Genomic DNA, 18,625 nt, shown 5'->3' with positions numbered 1-18,625 from the left:
AGTTGCATCCATTTACCTACAAGAGCCTTGTTGAGATTATCCTTCTTTATGGCTAAGTAGCTTTCCATTGTATAAAATCTTTCTTATCCATTCTGTGGTTCATGGGCAAGCTGTCCCTGGTTTTTTCCTATCACATGGAACATTGTTTTCTCTCTTTTGACTTTTGGTCTATGAATTTCCTTTCCAGCTGAATGTGTTTCTTGTATACAGCATATTGATGGATCTTGTTTCTTGATCCACTTGCCCTGTGTTTCTTTTTATTGGTGATTTGAGGCCATCTACATTAATGGTTACAACTAGCATGGCTCATCTCTGCTATGCTATCCTCCTGGTACTGGTCACCCTTCATCCCCTTCATTCAGGTGCCTCCCCTGTTTGGCTATCGTCCTCTGCTGCTGTTCCTGGAACCATGGTCAAAATCTTTATCTCTCTTGAATATCCTTTGTTGCTCTTTGTAGGGCTGATTTGCTGGTCATGAATTGCTTCAAATGTTCTTTATCATGGAAGTATTTTATTTTTCCATCACTTTTTAAAGATAGTTTTGCAGGGTACATCAACCTGGGTTGGAAGTTTTTTCAGGATTTCAAATACTTCAACCTCTTCTTGACTTGATGGTTTATGTTGAGAAGTCTGTCGTGATTCTGATTGGTTTTCCTTAATAGGTAATCTGTTTCTTTTCTCTGTTGCCTTTAATATTCTGTTCTTGTGTTGAATTTCTGAGATCTCAATTATTATATGTGGGTATAGATCTATTTTGGTTATGGCTAATTGGAGCTCTATATGCCCACTTGTCTGTGTGCCAGATCCTTTCCCCCTGTTTGGGAAGTTTTCTGCTATCACTTCATAAATAATCTTTTTATGTAATTTGTGTTGACCCCTGCTTTTTGGCTGACACTTTTAAGTCTTTATTTTTCTTTGCATTATCTTGCAGCTGTTGAATTATTATTTCCTGGTCCCTTGTTATTTTTAAAAAATCTTTCCTTTCACAATTGTTAACTACAATCCTGTCTTCAAGGTCTGAGTCTATCTTTAGTCTCTTTCAAGTGGTTTGACCAGCTTCCAAAGGAGTTTTTAATTTCTTGGATACTTGTATCTCTTTGAATCTGCTTCATGCACTGTAATTCCTCTCAAAGTGTTTATTCAAGGTTTCCATCATTTTCCTATGCTCTTTTTAAAAAATCTATATCTTCTTGAGATATGCTCAGCAATTCTTTTATTATGTTTGTCATTCTTCTTTTATCTAAGATATTTCTGATCTGATTATTTTTACTGCCTCATAAAGTTGTTTCTTCAGTTGCTATCCATTTAGAGATTTCAGATGTGTGACTTCCATTTTCTTCCATATCTGTATCTCCCAAACTTGTTCTGTGTGGGCTGGAGGTCTGACATTGCCATTTGCTTCTTCATCTTAACATTCTCCTGGGTTCCTCCAAACAAGCCGGTTGTGGGGTCCCAGGCACTTCCTGAGTTGGCTGCCCCTCCAATGTAGGGGACTGGGACAGGCAACTGGGTTTCTCCAAACCTAGGTTCCTGGGGAGGCAGTAAGGTGAGCAACAGGGTCCTCCAGACCCGTGTGGCAACACGGAGGCTTCCCTGAAGCTACGGTTGTGTGGTAGCAGGACTGCTTTTTTTCTTAGCCTGCATGACTACATGGGACCCCCTCCGGTGGCAGTAGGTGCACATGGACAAGTTTGTCTGATTCTGCTGGCTTCGCTGGCTGCCCACAGGGAGCAAGTGTCTCCTATGTTGGCCTGCATGGGTCATATGTGACTGTTTCTCCCTGCCCACGCTGGTTACCTGAGGTAAGCAAGTGTCCTGACGTCAGCAGCCATGCAGGAGTGGGTCTGGCTGTTTCTCCCTGCCTCACTGGTTCTGCAGGAAGCAAGTGTCCCAGTAGTGGCAGGTATGCAGGGCTGGGTCTGATGCAAGACACTTTGTAACAACTTTATATTAACCCACTTTATCCTGAGAGGAGTCCTATAAACTGAGCAGTGTTATTATCCCCCATTAGCACATGAGAAAAACGAAGTACAAACAAAGTGAGTAACTTTCAGACAGTCCATACTTCAGGGCCCATACTCTTAAGCAACGTTTGAAAACATACTGGTACCCAGTGCTTTGGTATAATGATGAATTCTCTAATAATGGAGGACTGGCATACACGTACACAACTTACTTTCAAAAGTCAAGTAAGCTGAGATTCACTCCACAGGTATGTGTGAGGGACACCACTGTCACTAAACCTTTGATCATGTCATGATTTCTACAAATGGATACCTCCATTCTATCCATCATATGCTGGGAATACAGTTGAAGTGGCCAACACAAGTTTGGAATAACTGATAGGGGATGTTAAATTAAATATTAGATATTCTTTAAAAGTATTTGCAATGACAATCTGATTGTTCCAATTTGTTCTATTTTTTCCTACTAGTGTTCTTTCATGAATTTCCTCTTCTATTTTTGTATTTGCTATTTCAACTTTGTAGTAGGTATGTCATATTTTCTCCATATACTATTGAATTCTAGAGGAAAAATGGGACAAACTAAACAAATCTATCACAATATGAAATGATAGACTTGTTCTAAATAAGAAAAAGTTTCAAAAATTTCTTTACAAATAATATTTTTCATATACCTTTTCATATCTATATAGTTTAACTTTCAAAATAACTGTAAAATAATAACTCAGGCAATAATGAAAAACTGAGACAAAAGGAACTACCAAACCTGTGTACAGGCATCCAACTTCTTGATCATTTGTTTGAGAATACTCAGGGCAAGACTCTGTTCTTTTTTGGCCCAGAATACTTGGGCTTCTTCCAGCTGCCATTCAGAGACTCCACAAACAGCTGAATTATACTGTTTAATTTGAAACATTGCTCTTTCAGGGAGCTGAAATGAAAAGATGTAAATAAATATTGTTAGTATCACTACTATTATTACCAACAGAAAGCAAACGCACTGGAAGCTCAACTTCCCCTCATGGTTTAGGGGGGACCTGGAATCAAAGTCAGGACCTTATGCTGGCAGGCAGGTACCTAGACTACTGAGCTATGTCTCCAGCCCTTCCTGTTATTACTAATGAAAGCAACCATTATTATATGTGGAGAACTTCACTATTTGCTTGAGACTGTCAAGTATCTCTCTGCTTGCTTTCTTTGTGTCAAATCCCTAAGTAATTATCAATGCACTTAGTTAGGCATCTTTTCATTTTACACCTGGAAATTGAGGGTAAGAGAAGATAAGTACCTTGCCCAGGATTTGCACACATCTTGTCTAACTGTAACATGGGTAATAATTTTTTTTAATTTTTTCTTTTTGTGGTACTGGGGGTTTAACCTTTGCACTGAACTCTATCCTCAGCTCCTTTTCATTTTGTATCTTCATTTTGAGACAGTTCTGCTAAGTTGCACAGGCTGGACTTGAACTTGCAATCCTTTTACCTCCCTCCAAAACTGCCGGGAATAGAGGTATGGGCTACCATGCCTGGAACAACATGAGAAATCTTAAATAGTTATACTTTATGATAGTGGTCTCTATTTCTGACATTTGTTCTTCACTTATGCCTTCTATTTTTTGAGTAATAAAAAGAAAGGGCGAGAGGTAAGTTGACGTAACTCTGAATCCTATTTACCTGAGTGTTGTTGAAAGTTCGTGCCAGAATAGAGAATTCTACAAGGTGTTTGGTAAGAATGTCCTTAAAACATTCTATCTGGGAGCTCTCCATCTTCTTTTCCATTAGGATCTCCAAAATGACTGTACGCAGAGCCATGATGGGCTCCTGAAAACTAAAATCACTGTCCTTGAGAAGCTGGGAGTGTTTGTGCCACTTAATATACATTTCAGAGAGCTGTGTATCTGTGACTGACCTGAAAGCCAAACCACAAAGTTTATGTAAGCAAGAGTGGTGAAGCAAATTATGCATGTTGTGATATGTAAGACACAATACAAAGGCATTGTGGAATTTATTTTTAGAAAATCACAAAATATTATAAGGTCAGACCTCTAAGCAGTCAGCAGAAAGGCCATATAATGAACATTTTTCCCAGAGGTTAAAGTAAGCAACATTGCCTAATCCTTCAGGACTACTGTATTGAGAGGGAAAAAAAGTCAAATCAAGGAAAGTAGAAAGATAATTAGGTGACGACTAGGAAATAAATGCTCTTTTGTCGCTTGGTACAGAAATTCACAAGAACCAAACCTTCATTTTGTTCCCAAATGACCAAAGAAGAACAGATCACAAACATTTCAGTTCGAGAAACTCATTTACATTCTCAAAATTATTGAGCCCAAAGAGCTTTCAATTTTTAGACTGTTATCTATTGACATTTACCACATTACAAAGAAGAACTAAGAAAAACTTTAAATGTATTAATTTATTTAGTAAGTCACATGCTGCATTTTAGCATTAAGTCTTTTTTTTTTTTTTTTTTTTTTTGTCTTTTTCCTTTTTATCGGTACCAGGGATTGAACTCATGACTGCCTGCTTGCAAAGTAGGCGCTTACGCTGCTGAGCTAAATCCCCAGCCCCTAGCATTAAGTCTTATGAATCACATACCTGGAGAAAAGCTCCCCAATGTTTTCCAGTTCTCCAATGGCCTGCAATCTACTAAGTGCCGGGTATAACGAATACACAGATTCCAAGCTGCCCTTACATAATTCTTCTACTTCTTTGACTCTAGTTGCAAAATAAAAAGATACTTTGAAAACTTAAGGAGATATGTTCTGAAAGATGAAACTGCAACTTTAGGGTTACAAAGTTCTCATGACAGGACTGCTGTCGACCTAATAATAGTTAATATTCACAAGCAATAATAAATATGCAATAGCAGTGGAAACAAAATTAATCTTGGAATTATACACTGAGGTCTAAAGCCCAGTTCTGCCACTTAAGTCTAACTTTGGAGTTATTATTGGGTTTCACTAAGCCAAAAAATGTTCACTTTCACAGTTATTTTGATGATTAGAGAACATATAGGGAAAGAACCTGACAAATTGGCTAGCACATAAAAAGCACCTAAGTGGTAGCAAATGTTATCTACCATAAATATATGGCTTATTATAGTTAATTACTTCCACATGGATAATCTTACTTGTGCTTCAAAACAAGCCTGAAAGCACAGACCATCAGTCATTTTATAAATTAGAACTCTAATATTAAGATACTAAATTCTATGTAACTAGTAAAGAAAACAAGGTTAAAATTCTCATGATACTTTGAAAGAGTAAATTAGTAGGCAACATCATAACTTCTTTAAGGCCTAAGGGAAAAAATGGATATGGAGTTGTAAAGGAAAACTTTTTGACAAGAACAACATGAAAACAACTGACCATACCCATCAACTTTATCTTTGCATCATTGCAAATCCTTAAATCGAAATTACTCAAACTTTGAGAAAAATCATGACATTAAATGATGAAAAATAATAACTTTATCTTTTTACAATACCTGGCATATCTGAGACACTCAAAAAATGTGGAGAATTCTTTGTCTCTTAGAGAGTGCAGAGCATTGTACAATGATTCATGGTAACTGGATCCTTCTATTTCTTTACTGTAAAGTAATCCAAAAAATTTCAAAGAAAAATATATATTTAAAAACAAAACCTTAAGATAGTCATGTACAAATAATGCAACCAAAGGTCAAATTTTTAAACTAAAATTAAGATTTCAACTAAAAAACACACTTCTAGAAAATTTTGGTAAGAAATACAAAGAATTTTGTGGATCATTAAATTCTTCAAACATTAAATAAAGACATTTCTCAGATACTCTGCCTAGTTTTGAATATAATGTCATTTATTATTTATTTTTATGTGCCAGGCATTAGGAACCAAGTTGTAGTTGCAGGACAGCTATTAGTGAACAACTCACATCAGGTCCCTAGTGTCACAGGCTTATGTTCTGGTCTACACAATAAGTAAGAAAAACAGCACACAGTAGCAAGGGATGTGCAGAGTCATGAAAGGTTTCTCTGAAGATGAAGACATGACTTCATTAAACTAGAGACTGAACGACAGAAGCAGCATCCCCACTCCAACTAGGAAAAACCGAAAAATACATTTAAGGTCTTCATTTGGAGTGGATGTGGGAATCGCCTGAGCTGATCAAAATATTCAGAGACGGCTATGCAGCTGAAACAGCAGGCAAAGAGAAGAACACTGTATGTTGATTTACACAGACAAGCAAAACCTGCTTTCACAGTAAAATCTTTTAAAAGTATATGAGCAAATCACTAATTCTGTAGTGATCATATAGTTCAAAATCAAGAAAGCCATTTCAATTAGTGAAATGGTTTTACTATGAAAGCAATGAAACACAATTTCATTTTCTAGTGTTTCCAGTATCAAAAATCTACATAAAACCCCTGGGTGTGGTAGCACACGCATGTAAATCCAGCACGTCCAAGGCTCCCTGTGACAAGGCCAGCCTGGGCTACATAGTGAGTTCAAGGCTAGCCTGAACTTCGTGGTGAAACCCTGACTCAAATCAAAGCCAAAACCAAGCCAAACCAATGAAAAACAAATCCCATAAAAAACAAAACAACAACAATAACAAAGCCCTATACAAAATGAAACCCTTCAGGTGTTTGGCTATTCATTCAAAACTTGTAAGCTGGGTGTGATGGTGCACTCCTGTCATTTCAGAATTTGGGAGATTGAGGTAGGAGGAGGATCATTGTGAGTTCGAGACCAGTGTGGGCTACAGAGTGAGCCCATGGCCAGCCTAAACAACACAGCAAGACCCTGTCTCAAAAAAACTAAATAAATAAATAAAAAATATGGTGACCTCACATACAGGTTTTAAGTATTATTTTCCTAGCACTATTTTTTAATAAAAGAAAATATTTCATAAATAGAAAACCTGCCCTTTGTGTATTATTCAATCAATAAAAGTGCCACCTGACTACAAGTTTGTTGCAAGGAATATAAAGAGAAATGTCTATACTTTTTTTTGGATTCTTCAGTCCAACAAGATTGAGAAGATTTTCCCAAGAAATACCTTTAATATTGTGTTTTCAAAAATATTTGGGCCCACGTGTGATGGTAAGTACTTATAATCTCAGCATCCGGGAGACTGAGGGAGAAGAATTCCCATAAGTTCAAAGCCTTCTAGACCACACAGTAAATTCAAGTATGGCTTGAACTACATAATGAGATCCTGTCTCAAAAAAAAACAGCCGTGACAGATAGACAGACATACAGGGAAATGATAAAGATGGAGATGCCTTTCTTCATTAAAGAACAAAACCTGTGAAATTGAAGGTATGTTAGCTGTTTACTATTATTTAAGCATTTGGATATATGCGTAGATTTTAAAACCTGTAAAATAAAAAAAATGCAACTACTGCATTCATAGAATAGGAATTTCTTTTTTTAAAGGCCATTGTTTAGACTGAGGCAAAGGGCAATTTAAGTGAAAAAAGAAAAATAAAGGACAGAGTTCTTACTTGACAGAACCGCACTGGTCCCACTGCATATTCCTCCACGCAGCCTGGTAATGAAGCTCAGCACACTGCTCTTTACTTTCATGATCTAATCCCTTTAAGTAGACGGACAGAATATGACAGAGTCCCAGATTCTGCAAAGCCTAAACAGGAATTATTTTTAAAAGTCAACAGAAAACCAGAGAAAGGGCAGCAAATATAAAAATTAACTTTAAAAAACTGAAGATTATCACTTACAATCCCATATGGGTTAGTTGGTTATGTTTCTTCAAAATCACAAAATTAGCTTGGGAGTCTTACCCGTAAAAAAAATGATAGCTTCAGGGGTTGACGCCAATGAAAACTGTATGAAATAGTGTACATGAGCTTTTCCGTGAAGGAGTAAGTACTACATACTACCTGGCGTACCACACACATTCAAAAAATATCTCTTATGGGGGCTGGGGATTTAGCTCAGCGGCATAAGCACCTGCCTTGTAAGCATGCAGTCGTGAGTTCAATCCCTGGTATCAAAAAAAACAAAAACAAAACAAAACAAAAAAACCCTCCATGGTTAGCTAACAAAAATTATGATTAATAAACCTACACTATCCATGAACTCAATGAACTGTTTGGTTTTCCTTTACATCTCTGAGTTTTTACCCCAATGCCTGAAAAACAGATGACTTCCAAGTATATCTCTTGTGTTTCTCTCGTTGCCTAAATATTCTACTGACATACTGAAATATTATCAGTGCCGCACTAGTGATGGCTGTACCAAAGCAAGAAAAATGTACCTGAATTATTCCTGCCTGGCGGGTTGATGAGGAAATCGCTGTCTCAAGGTCATATGTTACTAAGGCTTTCCCCCACATTGCTTCATGTTCATATGTTCGAAGTCTGTAAAAAACATTTGAAGAACACCCTTTGGCTCCATATGCATATAATTCCTTCATAAATAGACTTACTCTTACATAGAAAAAAGCAGTTTACCTAGTAAGAGGCTGTAACATTTTCCCTCCACCACAGCCATACAGACTATCTGGTTCTCCGATACTTCTGTAGATTTCTAAGAGAAGATCCTGAAAACAGAAATATAACCACATAGAAAAAAAAAATCACTGAATAAATTAGGCAAATTTTAAACTCTATCATTACCAACACATAGTTGTTAACTCTAAATGCTGTGCTATAAAGTAAAAAAAAGCTACTTAGTTAATTGATCTTACAGAACAAAATGATAGTAGTAGAATTAACTGTCTTAGAATCTCAGAAGTGACAATTTCACATGCAATGATTGCAAAAGGAAAAATATTACCATCAGATAAAATTATACATGTGAAAATGGAATTCTGCAAAGTCTGATTCTTAAAAACTGAAATTAGTAAAAATAAAAGTCACAAGTTTTTCTTTGAAAGAAAACTCAATTGTTTCAGTATAATAGATAGTGGTTTGATTACTGAAATCTTTGTTGTAAAATTTATGCATGAAAGACTGAGTCTATCCAAAACAGTATCAATAAAATAAAAAGGGAAGAAAAAGCACAAAAAAGAGAAGACATATTACATAAAAAACTGATCAAGCAATATATCTGCCTTTATGCTTTTTGCTGTAGGAAATATTTTCTAAATATAAATTCATCAATATTGGCACAATTTGTTAATTCTAATTTATCTTTCTATTCATAAACATGAAATCAAGTAATTTTAAGTAAAATTAGAACATTTAGTACCTATGCCAAGACATAGTGTCTGATAAAAAAAAAAAAAACCTGTAAACTATAAGTGTTCTAAAGAAAATGGATAGAGTGCTATGGCAGAAAATCCAAGGTACAAACTCACCCTATGAGACATCTGGTTTTATTTCCATCTTCCAGATAAGGGAACTCAGATTAGAAAAGTTAAGTAATTTGTGCAAGATTATAAAACTAAGTGGCTAAGTCAGGATTTAAATTCAAGTCTGTGTGCTTGAAGATCTAACTTCAAATCATGAATACACACACACACACACACACACACACACACACACACACACGGAAACTCAGTTTTAAAATCCAATGACATCATTATAATAATCCCATGGGTAAGATACTGTCACAAACAACAGGGCCTCTAATATTACCTGCAGACTTATTCCCGTTTCTTCTTTACTTTTTTCACTCAAACTAGAAATACTTGTACTTTGGCTTCCTTCTTCAAATGTAAGACTTCTGTTTATCACAAGAGCATTTTTAAAAATGAGGACATATTCTTTAAAAGCTTATAAATATATATATTCTAGACTTTAACAAAAAAACTAATGGAGATTACAAATAAAACAATGAATAATTTGTACTTTAAAATAAAACTTAAGACTGAAGATGGACTATGGACTATAAACTTGTGACTGTTGATTCTGTGAATGAAAATTATATCTTAATTTATATATGGGAGGGTTATACACCAAACCATTCACAGAAAGCCTTGTTTAAATAAGTTCTAGTTAATGATTACACTTACTAATTAAGAGCACAAGATAGAATTTAATGCCTGATAAACTGGCAAAAATTAAGCAATCTGATAACAATAGAACATTAGGGGTCCTGAATATGACTCCCCCCTCCACCAAAAAAAAAAAAAAAAAAAAAAAAGAACATTAAGATCCACTTAAATCCAAGATTATAAAACAAATAAATGGGACTCAGAGTAAAAACTCAGATTTCTCTTCTTTAAGACCTTACCTTTAAACCATGCATTCAGCATTACTAAACACATTTGGTAAGTAACTTCAATCTTAAAATCTTTTTTTTTGTGTGTGTGTGTTTTTTTCTTTTTTATAGGTACCGGGGATCGAACTCACGACTGCCTGCTTGCACGTCAGGTGCTTATGCCACTGAGCTAAATCCCCAGCCCCTAATCTTAAAATCTTGAGAGCTGCATCATATGTCATAAAAATAATCCAATTTATAAAATAAATATTATCTGTCATATGTGATGGTGCCTCTAGTATCTATAAATTTTTTCAACTGTTTTCTCATCATTTTGACTTAAACTAGAAACGTGAACGTTAGCTACTTCTCTCAAACATTAAGGCTTTCTACTGACCTGCTTCCTTACCAACTCCATTTCTGATACAAACTGGCACAGCTGTGTTAAAAAACAATTTGGCACTTTCTTAGATGGTTGAAAATATATGTCTTTAACCTACTGACTCTACACTTAAAATATACATCAATGATAGGTGAATGGATTGGACAGTTTGGGGAATCTACCAACAGTACAACATATGGAGTGAAAAATTAGAGAAACAGACAATATTGATAAATCTTATTTTTAAATCCTGAATGAAAAAATTGAATATGAAAATATAATTTCTTTTAAAGCTCACAAATTTACCAAACCACATTTCATTTTAAAGGGCAGAAATATCATCTGAAAGAATAATAAAACACAAAAACTCAAAGAACATTTACAACAACTCTTGGAAGGAGCTCGTGCGACGGGCAGAGGGGACACTGTACTGCTGACAACTTTCTACTTTGCGTTGTAACTTTATACACTGGCTATCACATGCAGTTTCCTTATGAGTATGTTATGTTTTTAAAAATTCTGGCACAGAAATGTGAAAAGTTGGGAAGATGATACCAGTGGGTTTGACTTTGTAAATTTAAGGTTGTAGTTTATTCATGTGTAGTGAATATTCAGGGCAGTTGTCAGGGCTTCTGTCAGGAATAGTAAAACAACTGAGGTTATGAATCGATGCTTGTTATCTAAATCTTATTTGGAGGAGATCTGAATTTCTTTCTTTCTAAAAATAACTTCAGGCACTAACACTGAAATCTCATACTTCCTCAGGAGCAAGACAACAAAACTGTACACTTCAGGAACACTCGCGATGAGGCATTTTTGCATTAAACAATGTGAGTAGGAAATTTAAACAAGTGACTCATTTTCTTGACCGGAAAGCACCAGTAAACTGCTGATCCCTAATCTGCACACTTATAACTCTAAATTCTATTACCTTTTCTCTTGATCATCTATGGTTTTCTTATCTGCATAGATTTCTGCGTAGAGCAATGCTGTAAAGTGTGCAGCACAAGACTGAGCTACCTTGGCCACTTCTAGATAATTCAAATCCAGCCAGAAGGCATCTTCAAAAACTGTTCCTGACAAAGGTCTGAAGAAAAATGGAATATAGTGTCATTTAAACTTCAGTAGCAGAACAAAAGCACCTAATACAGATACCATTTAATGGTGGCAAGCGCTAGTTAGAAAGTTACATTCAAATAACAAAAACCTTATTTCCCCAATCTATACGAATGAACACACTTAAGATAATATAAACAGTCTAGTTTCCCGAACTGTTTGGATCACAAGCCTTTTAAAGACTCTCTGGAAAGCTGCAGACCATCACTGTACACGTTTGAGCTTCCCTGGTTTTCCTACACCAAGAAATCCCTGCACCACTGGCTAAGAACAGGCTGCACAGAACAGACAGGAACACATACACACACACACACACACACACACACACACACACACACACACACACACTCTTTAGTATAGACAACTTAATAAAATACTGCTTCTTCGACACAATTGCATGTTTTCCTTAATATATTTTCTCAATTTATTGTGTAAGTTGAACGATTTAATAAAAATCTTCCACGGTAGCTCATCAGAACTGGAAGGCACTATAGATACCACCTTTGTCCAAACTAACATTAGAGATTTGACAAAGCAAGGTGTGGTGGTGCAAAGGCCTGTTATGCCAGCACTTGGGAGGTTGAGGTAGGAGGATCTGTGAGAGTTCCAGGCCAACCTGGGCTATAAAGTGCATTCAAGGACAGCCTAAACTATATAGTAAAATCCCCCATCTCTCAAAACAAAACAAAACAAACAAACAAATAAAAACTTAAAAAAAAAGAAGAAGAAGCAGCGATGTGACAAAGCTATAGTTAAGAGCCCTGACTTTGGAGTAGGACACAGTCAGGTACAGGTTCAGAGCTAGTGTCCCAAACACTTCTAGCTGTAGGATCATTGGTAATTCTGCTGCTCCAGCCTGAGTTTCCTATAAAAATCAACCAGGATAACATACACATCAGAGAGCAGATGCAATGGTTTAAATCAACCATGGAAAACTTATGAAATTGCCTGCTACATAGTAAGCCCCTTAAATGCAGGTATTATTTCTCAAGATCTTCAACCTTCAGATGAGAATAACTTGCCCATGGAAAGGAAGCTTATACTTATTGAATCAGGCACAGTACCTGTCTTATTGATTTTAATTCTCATAAACCACCCCAATAAACCTATTATGATTTGAAAATACTATAAATCAAAAAAGTAGTTAAAATGCACTTAATATAGCTAACTTACTGAACATTACAAGTTAGCAACACAGCAGGCTGTAGAGTGTTAGTTTTCTTCTAAGACCATGGGGCTTACCGGAAGTCACAGGTCACTGTAACTGCCTGATATCGTTAGATGATCATATTGCATTATCACTAGCCGGAAATAACATAAAAATTAAACACAGGATTTTTTTCTGACTGCTATCATCTTCATACCACTTTAAAGTTGACAAATCATAAGGTGAACTATTACTGGTCAAGTCCATCTATATAGACCTACTGTACTATTTTTCTGGAGTTCTGGTTAATTCTCTAGCAGTACCAGTCAGTCAGGTGATGCCTGTGCGTTAGTAAAAATCTCTGATGAGAAATAATAGGATAAAGACACCGTACTGAAGATACTTGATCCAAATAAAACATGGCCGGGGATTCAGCTCAGCGGCTCAAGCCTTGCTTGGCAAGCTTGAGGTTGTGAGTTCAATCCCCAGTACAAAATACAAACACCATGCCATAAAATTACTAAAAATTTTGATGATTACTGCACATAGTAAAGAAATTTATACCATATAATAAAGACACATAAATAATACATTTATATAACACTTACGACTTCTAAGAAATTAAAGCAGAGACTAAGAGGCAACAAAACTAAAAATAACTTCAGAAAATGACTTGCTGTTTCCCCTAGATTTACAGGTGAAATAAACTATTGTAATACCCCCAAACTCAAGCAGTAATACTTATTACATTACCTCTTCTGTCTCCTCATATAGTCTACAACAGCAAGCATTGTTCTTTGTGATTTTTTATCCAAGCAGCATTGGGAAAAGAGCTCTGACTCTGACAAACAAACAAAAGACACCTGTTTAGTCTTAGACAGATCTGCTTAAGCAGTTTCTTCCTCCTTGTCTACAAGTCTGCCTCCCTCTATACTGTAAGATTCTGGTGGGGAGGACCTAACACAAAATTGATTCTTAATAAATATGTGGTATTTGATGGCATTTCTTCTTCTTCTTTTAAATCAATTGGCTTAATATAATTTAGAATTGCTGGGCGTGGGGCCACACTCAGGAAGCTGGGGCAGGAGGGATTACTGTGAGTTCAAGGCCTGCCTGGGCTACATAATGAGTTCAAAGCCAGCCTGAACTGAATAGTGAGACTCTGTCTCAAAAAGCAAAACAACAAAAACCTGTCTGTCTATCTATCCATGTCACTTAGAATTTTCAGTACAGTTTATATTTTATTTCTGAAAAGGTATTAAAATCCATGGATGCCATGAATATCTAGGATCTTTTATGCGCTAGGTTCTCAGGATATAACCATGAGCAGGACACTTTCTGGCTACACAGAACTTACTGCCCAGACTGGAGACCCTCAGCATGATGTGTAAGCGGGATGACAGTCAGGGTTAGGATGTCCTTGAGGAATACAGGAAGGAAGCTTGGAAGGGTAAGAGAGTTTCAAAGAAAAAGAGATCCAAAGCAAAAGTAGTTAAAAGAAGAAAAGACAGCATACCAGGGAATATTAATAGTATCTGGGAGGAAGAGAAGCAGGAGAGAACTCGGAAAACTTAATAAAAGAATTTCAACTGTGCTGAACCACAGAGCTAGAAGGCAGTAAGGATGACGAATGAGGGAAATCCATGGAGTGAAGTCACTTCTAACACAGCAACAGCAGGATTTGGTAGGTAAGTCAGAGAAGGCTCTGGCTTGGGCAACTGAGTGCCATTCATGCAGGACACGTGACACTGATGGAAAGGTGACTCTCTGCTTAGACAGCCAGATGCCTGTGGGACTTGAAGTGAAGGGAGCGACATTTAAATATCAGAAAACATATGCCATCAAATTCTACGTGAATCTACATCTACTATCCTTTCCAGTAATGGAATTTTATATGTAAACTTTAAATTTTTATCTAAAGTTACAAAAATACATTACACAAGAAAGATGATTATTTAACAAAACTTTTTTTCTTTTTTTTGAGACACAGTCTTGCTATGCAGTTTAGGCTGGTCTTGAACTTGTGATGATCCTCCTGCCTCAGCTTCCCGAGTGCTGGGATTACAGGCATGCACCACCATACCGGCCTAAAATTGTTTTTAATAGCATTTTATATTACACAACATCAAATTTCAAATGTTTACTTATAACTTTGCTGATATTACAGATAGGAGATATACTATAGTTTGCAAAGTGTATGAGAATTTTATTTTAGAATTTTCATTTCAATGATTCAAAATTCATTTCCAGACTCAAAAGCATATTCCATTTCTAATGAACTTATAATTTACAAGGGCCACAGAATGGACAACTATATCCATGTCTGTGATCAGTTTTCCAAATATTTATTTTAAAAATCTTAAACAGAAAATTATTCATATTTATGAGTTATCATTTGATGTTTTGATACATGTATACCTTATATAATGTTCAAACCAGGATATCTATATCCTCAAACATGCATCATTTCCTTATCATGAAAACATTCAAAATCCTTTCTTCTAACTTAAAAAAAAAAAAATATATATATATATATATATATATATATATATACACACACACACACATATGGCACATTATCGTTATTGACAGTCACTATTTGTGTAGAAGGAAATCAAAACGTCCTACTCTCATCTAATGATAACTTGATATACATAGTTCGACTTCACCCTAGACTTTGCCCAAGCCTCTAGTAACCACTGTTCTCTCAACTTCTATGAGATCAGCTCTTTTAGATTTCACACATGAAGGCGTACAGTATTACTTGTCTTTCTGTGATTCCCAGATTCTATCCAAATAGATTTGTAACTATTACTAGCCAGTTGAAAAGAAGACATACAAAAGATAAAGCATAGCAAAATGAAGTCTAAATGATACTAGAATCATTTCAAATAAAGGTTGTGGCAAAACCAGAGAAACAACTGTGGGAACTAATTACAACCTATGCAGAAGTGAAGAGAGGCACAGTAAGTTGGGAGAAGCAATTTACTTAAAGCAAAATGTCAAAAACAGTATCTTTTATTAGAATTATACTAGTCCTGAAGCATGGTATGTGAATTTGTGCCTCATTTTGTTTATACATATTAAATACAATAAATTAATGATGAAGATTTATAAATTTTGTTTCTCTTTCAAAACTTAGGTTTGGGGGCCAGGGATATAGCTCAGTGGCATAAGTGCCTGCTTGTAAGCACAAGGTCCTGAGTTCAATTGCTGGTACCAAAAAAATTTTTAGTATTCAAATGGTTTATAATGAGCCCTCAAATGCATGTTTGTATTTTATGTCCCTAAACCCTAAAATAATTTTTTTTTTTGCTATTAAGCTCTTAGCATTAGAAACATTAATGTCATACAATGGGGAGAAAGTAGATAATACAAAGAATAAATAAAATATGGTTCAACTTTTACATGTTAATATAATTTCTAAACTTGTGCGATTTTTATTTTCCATAATAAATACATATGATTTTATACTTAAAAGGTTGCTTTTTAAAAATTAGTTGACCAGACCTCTGAAACTATGAAATTATATATATTTAATCAAATTTAAGGGCTTTTCCTAATGCCAGAAAAGGGGGGTGGGTCTTTACATCTATGTTGTCAGTGCTAAAACACAGTGCCTGAAACACCGAATGTTTAACTAGTTGCACCATTATTAATATTCAAAATTTACTGAGGGAGTACCATTTTAGTCTATGTGCTTTACAAACATTACTACACTGATAATCCGTTTCAACTTTTATTACTATTCTCTAGTTGAGGAAACAGCAATTTGGAGTCACACAGATAAGCGTGCCTTTGATGGTATTTGAACTTAATTGTGAATTTCTATGAAGGTGAGAAGCTAACAGTATAAATATTAATAATTTAACAGAGTACCTGAATCCAGATTTGCAGGGGTTGTGGATCGGCTTGCTTGCGACAAGTGTCTGAAACAGCTAGTAAAAAATCCTTGAATATGGGTAGAAAGCAGATTCCTCCATGATTCATTTGCATCTTGGAGTAAAATATCATGAATCAAGTATGGAAGGACAGTCTGACAAAAGTCAGTTTTCACCTAGAACACAAAAAGACAGCCACCCAACAGTCTGAGTAAAATTCAGAAACTTTAAATTAAAATTTTCATTCTCTATTGCTGACATATTAAACTTTTAAAAAATGATACACTATTTTGTGCCATGAATTTATGCTGCTAAAAATTAAAAAGTGTAATGTACTACATAAAGTTAAGAATACTAAGCTAGTGTACCTGTAACAAACATTAGTTATACAACTGTTTGTCTCCAGCAGAGAAAATGTAATGAAATAGGATACTGCTTATGAATGAATTGATATAATTATTTTACATATAATTTCAGAGTTAAAAACTGTTACTAGCAACAAAAGAAGTTTTCTTTTTTTCTTTCTTTCTTTTTTTTTTTTTTTTTTTTTTTGTTTTTTGGAGGCTGGGTCTCCCATGCAGTTCAAACTGGCCTTGAGCTCACTTTGTAGCCTTGACTGGTCTCGAACTTGCAACGATCCCTTTGCTTCAGCCTCCCAAGTGCTGGGATTATAGATGCCTGGCTCAAAAGAAGTTTTCTGATTTAATATAAAGGGGAAAGAGTAGGAAAAGTTTGAGAAAAGCTGCAAAATCTTGTTTTTGTACATTTTCTATACCAGTAAAGAACTGAAATGTTTGTATTAAAAATGTTTGCTTTTTAACAAACTCCAAATTTCTAGGTGTAAAATTTGTGTAAATATGCATGGCATAATCAAAATTTTTTGAAAAGTGCTTAGTATGCACATTATAATAATACTGAACCTCATCTCTGCTATTACTAAACCCCACATTTATCATACAGATGAATGACCATACTTCACGTCCACCATATTCAGCACACTCCACACACGAGACAGGTGTAGATCACTAATCGTACAGTTTTTCCTTTCTAAAGACAAGTCAAGAAAACTCCTTGCCTTTTTTCATATTTTTATTAGTACATGTTTGCAGTACATAGTGATTATAATCATCACGCAGAGTATGCACATGTAATAATACACCTTAATTCTTTTTTAATCCTCTTCCACCTCCCTCTAAGGATCTAAGAATTTAAAGTACTAAGAACGGGGGTGTATATAGATACACAGGCATATTTGGAACATCTGACCTTCCAGCTCAAAGTCAACATGCTATTAAAAAACCTTGGCTTCATTCACTAATGAGATATAAGCTAATATAAGCCCAAGGTATCACGTTATTCAACTAATATGAATATAGTATGGTACTGCAGAGAATGTAATCACATATTTACTGTCATTACTTATCTGTAGAAAATAGGGACTAATTTATTTATTTTTTTAAAAGACAGAGTCTCACTGTGTAGTTTAGGCTGGCCCTGAACTCGTGGTAATCTCCCTTCCTCAGCCTCCAGAGTGCTGGGATTACAGGCATCTGCCACAACTCCTGGTAAAGACTGTCTGTCTTTTTTTTTGGTACTCACAACCTCATGCTTGCCAGACAAGCCCTGTGCTGCTGAGCTATACCCTGGCCCAAAGACTGCTTTTTAAATCACTTTCAACACATATGCTTGTTCAACTTCTTTATCAATTAGTTTTAACTGGAACATATTTGACTCAGTTCAACATTGTGTTTTCATATTTCATTTGAATCATGTTTGACAGGTTAATTTGTATGTTTCATAGCCATTCTATTGTGTTGTCCCTTAATTATGCATTTGATAAAATATTCTTAGCAGTTTTTTTCTTTTTTGATGCTAGGGACTGAATACGTGGGTGAATACTCCACCCATGTCAAAAACCACCTGGTATACCACTGAGTTATATACCAATGCCTCAAAACTACTAACTTTTATATGCCATGATACA

General features: G+C 35.5%; 1 protein-coding gene across 6 annotated transcripts in view; it reads right to left on the bottom strand.

The window, feature by feature from the left end:
• Positions 1–18,625, bottom strand: part of Atm (ATM serine/threonine kinase) — a 115,720-nt gene that overhangs the window by 26,101 nt on the left and 70,994 nt on the right. For all 6 annotated transcript variants that reach the window (XM_063255698.1, XM_063255699.1, XM_063255697.1 and 3 more), the window contains 11 exons: positions 16,640–16,817; positions 13,514–13,601; positions 11,429–11,584; positions 9,551–9,638; positions 8,423–8,511; positions 8,227–8,329; positions 7,454–7,593; positions 5,453–5,557; positions 4,562–4,681; positions 3,638–3,872; positions 2,731–2,895 (listed from right to left, as the gene is read on the bottom strand). In XM_063255698.1, the coding sequence (XP_063111768.1) occupies positions 2,731–2,895; positions 3,638–3,872; positions 4,562–4,681; positions 5,453–5,557; positions 7,454–7,593; positions 8,227–8,329; positions 8,423–8,511; positions 9,551–9,638; positions 11,429–11,584; positions 13,514–13,601; positions 16,640–16,817 (1,467 nt within the window). The remainder of the gene's footprint in view (positions 1–2,730; positions 2,896–3,637; positions 3,873–4,561; positions 4,682–5,452; positions 5,558–7,453; positions 7,594–8,226; positions 8,330–8,422; positions 8,512–9,550; positions 9,639–11,428; positions 11,585–13,513; positions 13,602–16,639; positions 16,818–18,625) is intronic.

The sequence above is a fragment of the Cavia porcellus genome, unplaced genomic scaffold (genome assembly GCF_034190915.1).
Source record: "Cavia porcellus strain 051 isolate PalLab524CR breed Dunkin Hartley unplaced genomic scaffold, mCavPor4.1 scaffold_9, whole genome shotgun sequence".
In the NCBI taxonomy this organism is placed as follows: domain Eukaryota; kingdom Metazoa; phylum Chordata; class Mammalia; order Rodentia; family Caviidae; genus Cavia; species Cavia porcellus.
This window is presented reverse-complemented; position numbering and strand designations above follow the sequence as displayed.